Source organism: Crocodylus siamensis, chromosome 1 (assembly GCF_052110815.1).
Source record: "Crocodylus siamensis isolate JL-2025a chromosome 1, ASM5211081v1, whole genome shotgun sequence".
In the NCBI taxonomy this organism is placed as follows: domain Eukaryota; kingdom Metazoa; phylum Chordata; order Crocodylia; family Crocodylidae; genus Crocodylus; species Crocodylus siamensis.
In genome coordinates this window covers 76,294,406-76,309,750 of record NC_143395.1, presented here as the reverse complement: position 1 = coordinate 76,309,750, position 15,345 = coordinate 76,294,406, and the positions used below count along the sequence as shown (strand labels likewise).

The window sequence follows — 15,345 nt, the reverse complement described above, 5'->3', positions numbered from 1 at the left end:
CTTATTAATGGACAGATCTAAAAATGACAGAACTTATTGTTCTGAGTTGTCATTACCTTATAAACAAAACAGTCCCTTTAAATTTTCTTCAGTATTCTCACATCAAATTATATGAATCCCAAGTTGCATTATAGTTTCAAAATATTATATGAAACTATTTGTGTCTCCGATAACCCCAAATTTTAGAAAGTACTTACTTGTCTATTATGTACTTGACATTGTTGTACATACTGTGATCATCTCTATCTTTGTAGGGCTCAATATGAAAAGTGACCTATAAGATAAAATGCAACAAATATTTGAAAATATTATGAAATATCATACAGGATCTAGTTTTGTATATTTCTCAAATATTACATCAGTAGCATTATATAAGGAGAAACGATAACAAATTTCATTATGCTAGCCGTGCAATTTACCTAAGACAATTTACCTGGAAAAAAATCTAAGTAGGAATCATCATCTTTGGACCAAGGTTATTTATACGAATTCTACATGATTCAGATAAAAAATGAAATTCCTACTCCATTAGTAGTATTATATAAATTACTACTTTCTTGATCCATAGGCTATTTTGAGTAATAAAATGTTAGTAAAAAAAAAGTGTAAAATAGAGGGTATTCTAAGCTAGTTAAATAAACAAAGTTTATCTGTTTACATGTCAAAAACTGATTATAACTGATGAAAAATGTTTATATTCAATTTCTAAACAATATATTCCAGTTGTTGTTGATAATATTTCTCCAAGGAGAGCTTTCAGTAACAAATTAGATTTTAAGATGCAGGATGTGAGAACTTTAGCTTTAATTTAGAATTTAATAGACTCATCAACGGCAATAAACATTTAGGACTAAATCTAATATATTGTATTGCTACTGTTCCAAATTTCAAGCTTGGGGCTTATGAAATGTTTTATGCTATAAAATGTCAGCTCATTTCAAAGTAAAAACTCCATTGTTTTGAACTATCCAATTAAAGAGAAGAGTATATTACATTAATCACTGCTGCTTGTTTTTCAGAAGCAATTTTTAGGCTACAATGCTTTTAATGAAAACAATATTTAGCTATTCACTATAACAATATCAAATTTCATTTCAGTGAGACAATATTATTGTCAGTCACAAAGCAAGTAAAATAAAAACAGACTTAACTGCTAGGATTGTTAATTTTCCCTCAGCTATCCTATTATTTCATTTTTAACTTCAGTCAAAGAGAAAAAAAGTCATATGCAACTAAAATACTACCATTAACATCTTGGTACATTCTATATTAAACTTTGCATCTTTCTCTTTAGAGTGAAGGTAGTTTCTTTCCCATGTTGATTTTGAATATATTGATATGTTGATCCTTTTTTAATTATAACCATTTGCTTGCTCATATTTCAAGAATGCTTACAAAGTACAGTACTAAAGATGATATTCACTGTGCTTTGAACAAACATTGTAAACAGACACAGAAAAATTATAGCAATAATACTGAAGGCATATTGCTTGATAGCTTTTCTTTCTAATTTTGTTTCAGTTGCTTTAACAATTGAGGGGAAAATACACTTTATTTTATTCAAGCAAAAAAGAGAATGATATGGAACAGTGGGGCTCAACCTTTCTGCCCAGTGGGCTGGATGGGTGATGCCCAACCCAACTGCAGACTCAATTGCAGCTGGCAGTCCTGATTTGGCACCCAGACCTGGCATGCAGGGCCCCACTTTGCAGCACAGAGGGGAGCGAGGTCAGCTGCACAGGGGGAGGAGGCATAACTCATTCCCAATCCAGTCCCACAGGGAGGAAACAGGGCTTGGCCCTAACCCACTGCACAAGGGTTTGGAATTTAGCAGAGTCAGAGGGTAGTAGTATTAAATTGCCACCACTCCCTTGCTGCAAAACGTCCAACCTGCAGGCTATAGGCCATTGCTTCACAGGCTGGATTCAGCTTACAGGCTGTGCACCTTTGGTCTAGATCAGGGGTAGGCAATGTTTTTGGCCAGAGTCCCCAAAAAACTGCAATGTCTATCTTGTAAAATGCCAGACTGCCAGCATGCCAGAAAAACAAAATCAGGGTGGGGGGTACATCGTAGGATGCACTGCATATTAATATAGTTAATAAATGAGAATTGTGTTTTTTCCACCCAAACAGTAAATGGCAGGCTTTCTAAAAATTCTAATCCTGGAGACAAGAAATAAAACTTCATATACTACCTTTGTTGTTATTTTTTTGTTGTTGTTGTTAAGCATGTTGTGATCAGCAAAAGGGAAAAGGGAGGGTACAGGAGGTGATAGAGAGAGAAAGAAGAGAGGAGAGAGAAGGGAGAGAGGATAGGGTGTTACTACTAGGATTTTTTTGGCAGAGCCCTCCAAGGACTGACAGAGCAACTTGTCCAATGTGGTATCAAGTGAACTTTAATAGTAACCCCTAAGCTTTATTACAAGTTTTTTTCCCCATAATACAACATGGTAAGCAGCTCCTTAGATGTTACAGCAGAGACCTTTGTGGGTACCAGGTTTCGGGTCCCCTACTGGGTGTGTGGGATCTTAGTTTCTGGAATCCCTGCTGTTCAAACAAGAATTCTAAGGCTGCTCCTGTCTCCCCAGGGTGGCAACACAAAACACACACTGTCTCTTTGTTTGTCCACTACTTCTGTAACTTTCTGACCTCAAACTGTGCAATCCCCTGGTCTGTGCCAAGCATTCCTTATATGGTGCACCCATCCCCTGGCACTGTGCCAGACACATTCCTTATATGGAAATTATTGTGCCTTGCTTGCCTAGTGCCCAATCACAGCTCACATCTCCCAGTGCCACAGAGGGTATGTTGTTCAATTTTGTTGCTTAGTTTCAGGAAGGCCTGGACTATGGCCTTAGTATAACTCAGTTTGCCCACTACAGAGGGGAGACGGAGACAGAGAAACAGAGGAGAGAGAGAGAGAAAACGAAGAGAGAAGAGAGAGAAAGAAAAAGCAAATGAGAAAAGAGAGAAAAAGAGGGAGAGAAAGAAAAAAGAGAATGCAGGGATGCTGTCTCTGTTCTGCTGACCTTGCCCTCATGTCTGTGGTGGTGCTGAGAGCTTCACAACGCTTCACAAACTCAGCCAGGCACTGAGATCTGTGGCTGCTTCAGAGAGCCCAGAGCAGCAACTTAAAGAAATATTTTTTAACCATTTTTCTTGGCACACCTAGATGATCCTGCTTTGAGCAGGGAGGTGGGGGTAGGTGAACTAGATGATCTCCTGAGGTTGCTTCTAACCCTAAATTTTCTATGATTTTATGATTAACGAACATAGCACAAAAGGAAAATACAACTGTTTTAAACTTACTAAGGAAGCTATTATACTTGGGCTAATGAAAAAATTAACAGAAAAGAAACCTAGCCATCAGAGAATATGGATATAAAAGAGAAGAGAAGCACCCACAATGGAAGAGCTGCTTGATCTTATGCTGGTGTTAAGAGCAAATTCAGGCCTGGATCATGAAACTCTGTTAAGTAGATCAGCAGATGACTGCTACCTGACCCACCCTCTGCAGCGTGATGTCAGCTACCTGCAGCAGCCCTGGAATAGTGTCGTGCACACACCCACATGCCATGTGCAGAGCCTGAGTGAATGGGGTGCACTACCCATATAAAAGGGGACTCTGATTGACAGGTCGGTGTGAGACTGTGGGTGCGTGGTATGGCTGAACTGAGAGGTCTGCATGAGTTCTGGGGGTGCGGAGAGGCTCTGAGAGACTGGAGAAAGGTGTTTGGTGAGGGAATTGGTGGTTACGTTGCTAGGTTGAGAGACTGGAGCGAGAGTTAAGACAGAGTGACTGGCTTCTTTGGCTGGTGCACTGCAGAGGCATACCATGTTAGATTTCAGTGACCTGTGATGTGCCATTAATTTCCTTCCCCTAATGCAGTGAACTGTCGCTAGAGTTAGATAGGGTTCGCCCCCGGGTTTCTTTGCCTCCATGTGTGCAGCAGCCCTCTACTTCCTATTGTAAGTATCACACATTCCTTTTTTCCCCTCACTCTTGTCCTGGTTGTGGGTTACTCCTCATTTGTGACGGGAAGGTAACCCACAACCAGGAGAAGTTGCCTGAGGAGCAGACCATGCTCGGGAGACCAGAGGCAGGGACACGAGCCTAATAAAGTTTCCTTGAGTAAATATATTATTGTATTGGTAAGGTTCATTGTGGGAACCGGATGTGTAGATGTGTTACTTGCTTAGCTGTTGTGCATTGCAATTTAATAAACTGCTTTATTTGTATACCGTTAGCAGTTTTTTTTAATGATTACTAATTAGTGATAGATATGGACAAGGCAAAGACCCACCATATCTTTTTGGGGAGAGATCCAAGAGGAAGCAGCTGTTTAGGCCCACTTTTAAACCAAATTATAAAGAGCGATCTTTCTCTCTGAACACTGGCAAGAGATACAACTGTTACCAGCAGTGTAACTAAAAAGGAATAAGCAACACAGCCCAGGAGCTAACTTTATAAACAGCAGTTAAACCAGCAGTACTGAACCTTTTTCAGTCGACATACACCTTGGTCTCACATATCCCCTAGGAGAGATGTATCCCCTCCGGTGTGAGGTCGAGGCATGGAGCAGAAGTAGAATATCTGGTTTCCACATGCATGGGCAATTTCAAATTGTCAAGATGTTTTTTTAGGCCCTTCAACCTGTATTAGACAATGTATGAAATATATCCCACGTATCCCCGATGAGGCTTCACATACCCCCTGGGTGCACATTTACCCCTGGTTCAGAACCTCTGATTTAAACTATCAATAAACCTCCTTTTCCAATTATTCTCAATTGAAATTAGAGCAAAGTCAGGCTCTTGCTTTACAAGAACAAACTTCATAAAGAGGGAAGAGGAGCTTCCCCACCTTGAAGGTAAAGCTTTTAATTATGTGGACTCATAGATGAAACTGGTGTCATATTCTACTTGCAGCAAGAAAACAAATTGGAAAATATAAACCCAGAATTTATCAGAAATGTATTAGAATGTCATATTACAAAATTGTTATTCAGTATATTTTTTCAACGGTGCAGCATTTACTGATTACTATAAGGAATTTCAGTCTCAAATACTTAAGTATTTTAAAATTATAATTGTGAATAATGTTAAACTATTTTTACTGCTTTATTTTGGATAAATGAACATCCATTTCTGCTTGTAGACCATCCTTAACCCCTCAAAAGAGTGAGACACAACATATCTATTAAGGAGACATGAGCTAAGTTTCTGCCATGCTTTCTTCTACTATGATGTCAGCATCTACTAAGGTTGTTTCATGTGAAACACAAATAGTCACAAGGCCCAACATTTATATCATGATCTAAGTTCTCCCCTGGTAACTCTCCTGTATCTTTATATCAAACTCAGATTCTCAATGTTTTAAATTTTGCTGTAGGATAGAAACACTTTGAATTTAAGATTGTTGTTTTGGAATATAATATTTGAAATATTTTGAATGTTTCCTGAAGCCAAGATTTTCATAATAAGTGGAATACAGATTGACCTCTGATATTACCTGAAGCAGAATACTTGAGTAAACAATTGCTCCAGCACAATAAACTTCCAGCATGTGTGGGCTGGTAACAACTAATACCAAACTGTAAGACAACTTAAACTCTGCAAGCATAGGTGAGACATGAAACTGGCTGAGGTATTCCTCTGCAACAAATATAGCATACTTCCAGCACTGAAAGCATCTCAGATGTGCATGCAGGTATTTTTAAGATCCACAGTACATTTCCACTACCCCTCATCTTATAAGCCAAGACCTTTATAAAGTTAAAATTTTAATTTGCCTAGAGAAAGAGAATCTAACTTTTATAAAAAAGAAGAATCCTGAATGGATGCATCTTCACAGGTACTGGATTCTCAGTTTTCATTTTTCTTGTAAAAGGTAGCCATATTTTATTTACTCTAAACAAACGGCACAATAAGGAATATGGCCAAATTAACAAAGTGGTAGAAATTTCTACCTGTAAATTAATTTTTGAACAAGCATTTCTCAATCTGGAAGCTGCAATAATGCTAGACCATGTACAGACATTCAGTTTCTACATTCAGTCACTGCTCTCCCAGTAGAAACCATGAGTGTACAGATATTCAGGATTTCTTTCCCAAAGCAACACTGGACACTCCAGAAAACACAACCACCCAGGAACAACCAAAGTTAAATGGCTCCCAAGAGAGTTTCTCCAGGAAGACTGTATTCCTGTATGTTTACCTTCTGAGAGAAGCCACAGCACAGCCCTCAGGCTTCCCAATGTGTTTTGATTCCAGCCCCCAGACAGGTCCAGGGAGACAGTGTGTCACTCAGGCTGGATTCTACTGCTCCTGCTGAACAGGGAGCTCCGTCTCAATCCCCAAATTGTGCTGCAAGGGGCCCCAGCCTGTGAAACAATTTCTGGCAGTGAATCAGTGTTGCCCTGTACACTTCTGTCATCTGTCACAAGGCAGATTGGGGGATCTGCAAAGTTGGCCAAGATGTGTGCACAGAGACCCCCTGGCAGTGGAGCACCTCAGCATCTGAATGTCTGTTTAGGGTAAGTTTTTCTACCATAAAAAAAGCCACTAGAATTGCCCTAGATAATTTAAATATGTATACACAGTCCTAATCTGTGTATTTAATTTTTCCTTTTACTGCTACTGAATGTAGTGATTTTTTGTTGCATGCTTTCATGAGCCACTCAAGATACAAAGTTAAAAGAAATGGAGAGAGAGTTTTTTGGTAGCATACACTTAAGACTTGATTTTAATTTCATAAGAGAAATGATAGTAGACGAAATTTGAAAGGTCATTTTCCTACTATGACCATTGCTTTTAAGGACACATAGTAGTAGTTGGTATATTACAATTTTCACAGAATGTCAGAGCATTTTATAAACATGCATTATATTTCAATACTTGGCTGAGGTAATTATTGTTTTATTCAACTATAAAACTGATACAGGGACACAGAAGAAGGAAGATACAAACAGGAAACAGTAAGTTGACTTGTATACTATAGCAAGTCACTGAGAAACTCAGGAACCCTGACTCCACATCCCCTTCAACACTAGGTTAACACTGACTTCAATCACCCATGAAAATATAACATGAATAGATATTCCATACACTTGTATTGAATAATAATATTTCACAGATTTCACAGACATTAGGGCTGGAAGGGACCTTGGAAGATCATCAAGTCCAGCCCCCAAAGGGCAGGCAGTAAGTTGGGGTCGCAGGATCCCAGCAAGATAAACATCCAATTTTTTCTTGAAGGCATTCAGTGTAGGTGCTTGAACCACCTCCGCTGGCAGGCTGTTCCAGACCTTGGGGGCTCGGACAGTAAAGAAATTCTTCCTTATGTCCAACCTGAAATGGTCTTGCAGGAGTTTATAACCATTCAACCGTGTCATTCCTTGGGGGGCTCTGGAGAACAATCGTTAACCCAGGTACTGGTGGCCACCCCTGATAAACTTATAGGTGGCCATCAGATCACCCTGAGCCTGCGCTTTTCCAGGCTAAAGAGTACCATAGCTCTCAGCCTGTAGCTGTAAGGTCTGTTTTCCTGACCTCTGCTCATGCACGTGGCTCTTCTCTGGACTCTCTCAAGATTCTCCACATCCTTTTTGAATTGTGGAGCCCAAAACTGGACGCAGTACTCCAGCTGCGGCCTCACCAAGGTCGAGTACAATGGGAGAAAGATGTCCTGGGATTTGCTTGAGAAGCATCTATGGATGCAAGCCAGTGTTTTGCTCGCTTTACTAGCCACAGCATCATACTGAAGGCTCATGTTTATCTTGTGGTCAATCATAACCCCCAAGTCCCTTTCTCTGTAGTGCTAGCCAGCGTAGCACTGCCAAGCCTATAAGAATGCTGCAGGTTTTTCTTCCCAAGGTGGAGTACCTTGCATTTTTTGGTGTTAAACACCATCAGGTTCTCGTCCACCCATTTCATGAGTCTGTCCAGATCAGCCTGGATTGCCCTCCTGTCCTCAGGTGTGGATGCTTTACCCCAAAGTTTGGCATCATCTGTGAACTTGGCCAGTCCTCTTCTGACTCCAGTGTCCCCATCATTAATGAAGATGTTGAATAATATAGGCCCAAGGACAGAGCCTTGAGGGACCCCATTGGTCACAGGGCACCACGATGATTGACTTCCGTCAACCACCACCGTCTGGGTCCGACAACGGAGCCAATTCCCCAGCCAGCGGATTGTGGTGGACCCGAGGCTGCAGTTGGCCAGTTTTGCCAAGAGGTAATCATGGGATACCAGACGAAAGGCTTTTCTGAAGTCAAGATACATGACGTCAATCTCCTCTCCCTTGTCCAGGTGATAAGTCACCTGGTCGTAAAGGGAAATGAAACTGGTAAAGCAAGACCCACAACAAACCCATGCTAGCTATCCCTCAGGACATTGTTATCGGCCAGTGTGTTGAGTATGGCTTCTTTGATGATTTTTTCTAAGACCTTCCCCAGGATAGGTCAGGCTGATGGGCCTATAGTTAGCTGGATCCACTTTCCTCCCTTTCTTGAAGATGGACAACACATTGGTGTTCTCCAGTCTTCAGGCACTTCACCAGAGCGCCAAGAACTCTCGAAGATTCATGCCAGGGGCTGAGCTATGATGCTTGCCATCTTCTTAAGTAACCTTGGGTGTAAACCGTCAGGGCCGGCTGACTTGAAGGCGTCCAGCCTCTCAAGGTGTTTCTTCACAAGGTCAGCATTGATGGAAGGCAAGGGATCTCTCTCACCCGGGCCTCACTGTCCCATAATGGGAAGGGGCAACCTGTGGGACTGATGAAAAACCGACAAAAAGTACCCATTTAGTAGGTTGTCTTTTTCCTGGGCAGCGGTTGTCAGTTGTCCCTTCTGGTTTAGCAGGGTTCCAAATGTTGTCCTTGCTTTTTCTCTGGTGCTCCATGTATCTAAAAAAGTCCTTTTTTAGATCCTTGACACTTGTAGCTAGTTGGAGTTCACTTGCAGCCTTGGCTTTCCTTGTTCACTCCCTGCAGGTCAGACCATTGTGGAATATTCTTCCTTGGAGGAGGATCCCATCCTCCATTTTTTGTAGGTCTTGCTTTTTAGCTGCAGGAACTCATAGCAATACATTTAGCCACAATATAAAGGTGATATCTTATTAAAACTTAGCGTGAGGACATTTAACCACTTAAAAGCTACAGCATGTTTCCTTTAAGAACAAAACAAGATAAACACTATCCCTAAAAAGCCAAGTTTCAATGTTAAATCCATGCATATGAAAGTATCATGGAAACTGTAAAGTAAATAGAAAACCTTTAGAAAAACGGGGACCTAAAAGGACCATTTTCATATATCTATATATAAAAGAAAATATTGCCTGATTATCATTCTTCTGCCTTTGCCCTAAGTCATTGAAAGAGGGACTTATAATTTAATTCTCCCTGGCAAATACCATCATGAGACATGTTAATGTTTCTCTCTTTTTCTGTCTATCAACTAGCCAAGTAGAAGGCAGGGTAGATTTACACTTTATAGACTAACCAAAGTAGATTATATTTAGCATAAGCTTTTAAAAGCATAAGCTTTTTAAAGTTCACTTCATAAGATGCTGAATTCAGACCAACATGGCTAACTATGTCTATCAACTAGCCAGCTTATCTGCACAATAAAATAAAAAGATTTCTATTTTACAAAACCCATATATTATACCAAACACCCAAACTATTGTTCTATCCCAGTGATTCTCAACCATGAATGGCACATGCCCCCGGCGGCTGGGGGTACACTGCGGTGGTAGCAGGAGCGTGGCAGCGGTAAGCAGGGGAGCTCCTGCAGATGCCACCACCGGTGGGGGAAGGAAGGGATGGCGAGTGCTGACCAAAAGTTGGTGACCACCCACAGTTGCCACCAGCAGTGGTGGTGGTGGCCAGTGGGAATCGTGGACCACCTGCAGATGCTGCTGGCAGTGTCGGCAGCAGGGCAGCAACCGTCGGCGGCACCTTTTTGCACCTATGCATCGTCCTTGTTCTCAACCTTTTTTTAGACTAAAGGCATCCTTTGTTACTCAATGCCTTCTGATTTTTTTTTTAATGCCATGGATTCCTATTTGAAATCTTTGGGTGCATCTTGTTAATCATGTTCACATACCTAACAGTGCTAATATTATGCAGAACCTTTGGCACCCTTGAACAGATCAAGGCACCATTGTTGAGAATCTCTGCTCTAGCCTAAAAAATCCACATAAAAAAAGACATAATTTCTTCCATTTTGCAGAGACGGTAAGTGAGGCACAGCGTAGTCTGAGGCAGAGCTCAAAACTAAACTCAGTATACATTAGAAAATATAAGGCAGTATGTCATGTTCTTACTGCGCCTTCTTCATAACAGTATCTCCTGAATACATTTCTGGAATATGTTCAGATATTATCTTCATTTGTATATGGTTCAGTCTCTCTTTTGTTTTTTTTGGAGAAAAGCAATCGAGTTTTTATTTAATTTAATTTTGGACTACATTTTTAAGAGCACCTTTGTCCCATTTTTTCAAAATGACTTAAAGGCTGCTGAACATGGATGCAGATTTTTTGAAAAAAAAAGTATGCTGGAAGTGGCAAGACATGAAATGGTCCTTAGTTCTTGTGCCCAAATGAAAAAGAACATCCTTCTCTCTAAATGCTATCAGAATATGTGAACAAAGTATCTATGTTACTATCAGTGGTCCATGCTGAGTCTCACCTGTGAACTAGACAAGTCCTCTATACACCATTTCCAAAGACCCAATTTCCAAATAAATCTGGATAAGAATGTCAGTTTGTTCCCATCACAGCAATCCATTTTACTTCTGCCAAGCAAGTCAGGGCTACCCCTTTTAACAGACGATCTGCAAATTAGTTTCTCTGCCTGATCTGATGATCTGCCTTCTACTCCAAACCCAGTGCTCCCCATCTGATCTGCTGCTCTGCTTTTTACTATCTGCCATTGTGCTGCCAATCAGCTGCGTGTCGCATGTGGCAAACATTGGCTGCCCCTGTACTAACATTATGGTTTTTTCTTATATGCTTTTTGAAGTAATGGGTCTGCATGTAATCAATTATGGTGTGGATGTGCAAATGTTTGGAATCTTTCAAAGGGCATGTTTGTACCTTCTAATTGTTGTGTGCGAGTGAGCTGAGAATGATTCAAATGCAACAATACTGTTGACTTTAACACTTACTCCTTTATTCAGTGTTCATACCTTCAATGTACAAGGGCCATAAAGGGGTTTTTTTTGTATATTTTAAATAAAGCACATCAAACAAGTGTGGTGGCTGTCATAGATTACCTCCAGAAATAAGTGTTTTTTCATAATTATGTGGGGGTTTTTAAACCCCAATTGTATGGTAAATTTCCTCAGATATCAAGACAAAAACAAACAAGTGCTACTTCTTACGGTTTTTCAGGTAGCTTCAGAGTGAACAATTTATCAGACTATAGAATTATATTTAAAAGTTTAAAAAAAATAAACAAGTACAATGAATGGAACATTAGGATTTGTTCTATGTAACAATTTGTTCTGTGAAATTTAGAAAGCTGTACTGTAATTCATTGCAGTAATTAAATAAGCCCTCTAAGTACAGAACTCTAGAATGAGTAGTACACATTCACAACTCATTAAAATTCCTAAAAGTAGTAAAAAGTAATCTCACAAAATGATGTAAAAGGAAAATGTATGAAAGTAAAGTGTCCCTTAAATCATGAAAACATGTTTCTCCAAACCTCTAATATCAAGAGAACACACTGAAATTCATAACTTATCAAAATTCCCTCCCCACATATGCTATAAATTGTTTAGATTCCAGATTACTGTTAAAACAATGTAAATTATTGACTACCTGAAGAAGTTCTAGATACTGTAGAGCTAAAGATTTGGCTTATAAAAAAAACTTTAAAATTACTGTACCTTTAGATTGTATTTATGTGCACCATCCAAAATAATAGGTACCAAATCATCAGTAGGTTCCCCATTTTCATCAGCCATACCAGGTGGGTACCAAGAAAGAGCTATTACACCTAGAATACGAAAAACTTGAGTTATGCCATCCAAAATAAGTTGATGCCTACTAAAGGTTTAAGGGGAAAACGTATAAATGTTCATTGTGACATACATCAGTAGCATACATTGGTAGCTAACTTACAAGTATGGCAGTCATGAGCAAAGGTATTATGCAAAAAAGCTTTTTAAAGATGTACCAAAAAATAAATTTAAGCAATACTTTTTATTATAAAATAGTAATAGTCAAGGACAAGGCTTACAAAAAACTTCTGCAAATGCAGCTCTATACATAGCGCTCCTTGTAATTAGTGAACAAATACATCTGGCAACAGCATGAAGACAGACATATAAATAAGCAGCAGAAACGAAAGAAAAAAAAGCAGAGGTGGATTTTAAGTGAGCTGCATAATTCTTCTATTTAGTGATGGTAAATGTAACTGTATCTTATGGTAAATTCTTAGGCTAGCCAGAGTGTCTTTATTTTAATAAGCAATACAGCGTATGTTAATATTATCTCTATTGGTCCTTATAAGAACTGTATAATTGCAAATATGAAAAACTGTATAGCTGTAAATATGAAAATCTGCCTTATTTTGAAACTAAGTTGCACACACAATATTTGCAATTTAGGCTATGTTAGTTTCGAGATTTGTTACATAGCTTAACTGTCTAAGAAATGATATTGAGGATACAGCTTTACTAATAATTCTAAGCGAGGTTTGAAGAAGTAGCATAATTAAAACTATTTGTTTTCTAAGTTTGGGTTGTTCTTGTTAAAGAGACGAGTGGATGCCTAGAAATTATTTAAATCAGTTTTGGAAAGGCCTAGAAAATGCTATGAAAATATTTATTAAAACCAGAGACATAAAAGGATATCTTTGATAACCCATTTTAGAGGAGATCTGCACTGTTAGGAAATCACCGTAATACTGTTCTTCCAAAAGGCAATATGCCACTAACTTTTTACTTTGTTTCTCAGTAATACACTAATTCACTGAATATACTTCAGTTACTGAACCCAAACTACTTCTACATACTAACCATACATCTAGTGTTTACAATCAAAATGTAAATTACTACATAAAGCCATTACTCAATACTGCCTTCTCACAATATTCTGACTGAAGGGAGACTGGATACTGCCTGTGGATAAAAGGCAGTACAGTCCTTGTGTGCATCCCTCTCCAGTCAGACTATAAAACATATAGACCATGAAGAAGCAAGACTAAAAAGCACAACTTTGTATACTATTTATGGAAAAAAACCAGCTATTCCATTTATTGGTTTAGGAATCTGTTTAATAAGATTATTTTCTGTACTCAGCATTTTAAAAGACAGGAAAAAATACCATTTTACAATAAACTTAGGGCCTAGACCAAAAAGGGGTTTAGGGAACGGTGGACAAAATGCAGCTTGCGGGCTGGATGCAGGCTGCCAGGCCATTCTATCTGGCCCGCAGAGCCCCTAAAAAATGTAGAAAATTAATATTTATCTGCCTGTGGCTGCCTGGCATGCGGCCCTCGATGGCTTGCTAAAACTCAGTTAAGCGGCCCTCCACCCAAAATAATTGCCCATCCCTGGTCTTAGAGGTCCAGTTTCCAGAATGAAATCAGAAACTCAAGTTTCTGCCTAAGATCCTGTATCAGCATCAGTACAGGCAGCACAGCGAGTAGGATGGATGCCCAAATTAGCCAACAGGAAACACCAAAAAGGGTTGTGTTTAAACTGACAACTCTCCTCGATGTAGTTGTTTATCTACAGCCTGGAGTCAGGCATCTATGTGAGACTGGGATTCACAGCCTCACATCTACCCTGAACTCAGACACTGATACACTTCTTGGTTTCGGGGCAACTCATTCTTCCTTTTAAAATTTGGGCAGTAGAGGTGATGTCCATATTTTATGTAACAGTCAAGTTATATAAATTAACTTATCAACTGCCCAGGTTTTAGACCCTCCTTGGAAAAAACATACAAAAAACAAAACAAAAACCCAGGTTCTGGGCCCTCCTCAGCCTGAGGAGATTCAAATCCAAACTTCCCATCTCCCAATTGAAGTTGTGCCATGGGAGAATGCAAAATTCATAAAGCAAAAGGGAAAGCAAGGAGGGAGGAGTGCATCTCTGTACCCCAGTCAGGAGGGTACTCATCTAGGTCGAGTCCTGTTCCCAGTATTGTTTATGTCAAGGAAAGCTACGCATCCCTGAAAGCTGACATTGGCACTCATGGTGGACGACTTGAGACCCTCTGGGTTAAAATCTGTGGGGAACACAGCGCAGGGGATACTATGATGGTGGTCTACTACAGACCCCCTCCCCCAGAGTCAAGACCTCGAGCAGGAGTTCACCAGGAAATTGGCCGAGGCCACACAATCCCGGTGTATGGTTGTCATGGGAGACTTTAGCTACCAAGATACCTCATGGGAGGAGCGCTCGGGCAAATCCGAGTGGTTGCAAAGCTTTCTCTCATGTGTAGATGACCTCTATCTGATGCAGGAAGTCTATGGGCTGACAAGAGGGCCACTGCTCGACCTCATACTGGCAACTGGGGATGACCTAATTGGCAACCTAACAATCGAAGGAAAGCTGGGTGACAGTGATCATGAACTGATCACCTTCACCATCTGCTGTAAAGCTGGCAAGTCAGTCAGTTGTACAGAAATCCTCGACTTCAGGAAAGCTGACTTTGACAAGCTAAGAAGGCTTGTCAGAGAGACCCCAAAAAGGCCACAATACAATGGAGAGGGGAGTTCAGGATGCATGGTTGCTCAAGGGAGCAATCCTGAATGCGCAAGCGAAGTCCATCCCGTCTTGGAGGAAAGGCAGCAAGACGGCACAGCAGCCCCTTTGGCTCTCCAGAGAACTGGCAGACCTCCCGCATCTTAAAAGGAAGACCTATAAAGGATGGAGGACTGGAACTGCCACAAAGGAAGAATACTCTGCTTTAGTCCGGACTTGCAGAGAGCAAATCAGGAAAGCCAAGGCTGAGATGGAACTCCAGCTAGCTACAAACATCAAGAAAAATAAAAAGTCATTTTTTAGATACATGGGGAGCTGGAGGAAAAGCAAGGGCAACACTGGACCCCTGCTAAACCAGATGGGGCAACTGACAACTGATGCCCAGAAAAAAGCAAACTTGCTAAATGGGTACTTTGCGTCAGTTTTTCATCAGCCCCATTGGACGGCCCTGCTCACTATGGGTAAGGGAGGCCCAGGTGAGGGAGATTCCTTGCCCTCTATCAAAGCTGACCTCATGAAGGAACACCTCGACAGGCTGGATGCCTTGAAGTCAGCCGGCCCTGATGGGTTAAACCCAAGGGTACTCAGGGACCTGGCAAGCATCATAGCTCAGCCCCTGACA

At 40.4% G+C, this 15,345-nt stretch overlaps 1 protein-coding gene across 2 annotated transcripts in view; it reads right to left on the bottom strand.

Annotated features, from left to right (window-relative positions):
• The window catches only part of MANEA (mannosidase endo-alpha), a 34,321-nt gene that overhangs the window by 8,319 nt on the left and 10,657 nt on the right, over positions 1-15,345 (bottom strand). For both annotated transcript variants that reach the window (XM_090036953.1, XM_090036963.1), the window contains exons 3-4: positions 11,895-12,004; positions 198-274 (exon numbers count right to left, since the gene is read on the bottom strand). In XM_090036953.1, coding sequence (XP_089893079.1) covers positions 198-274; positions 11,895-12,004 — 187 coding nt within the window. The remainder of the gene's footprint in view (positions 1-197; positions 275-11,894; positions 12,005-15,345) is intronic.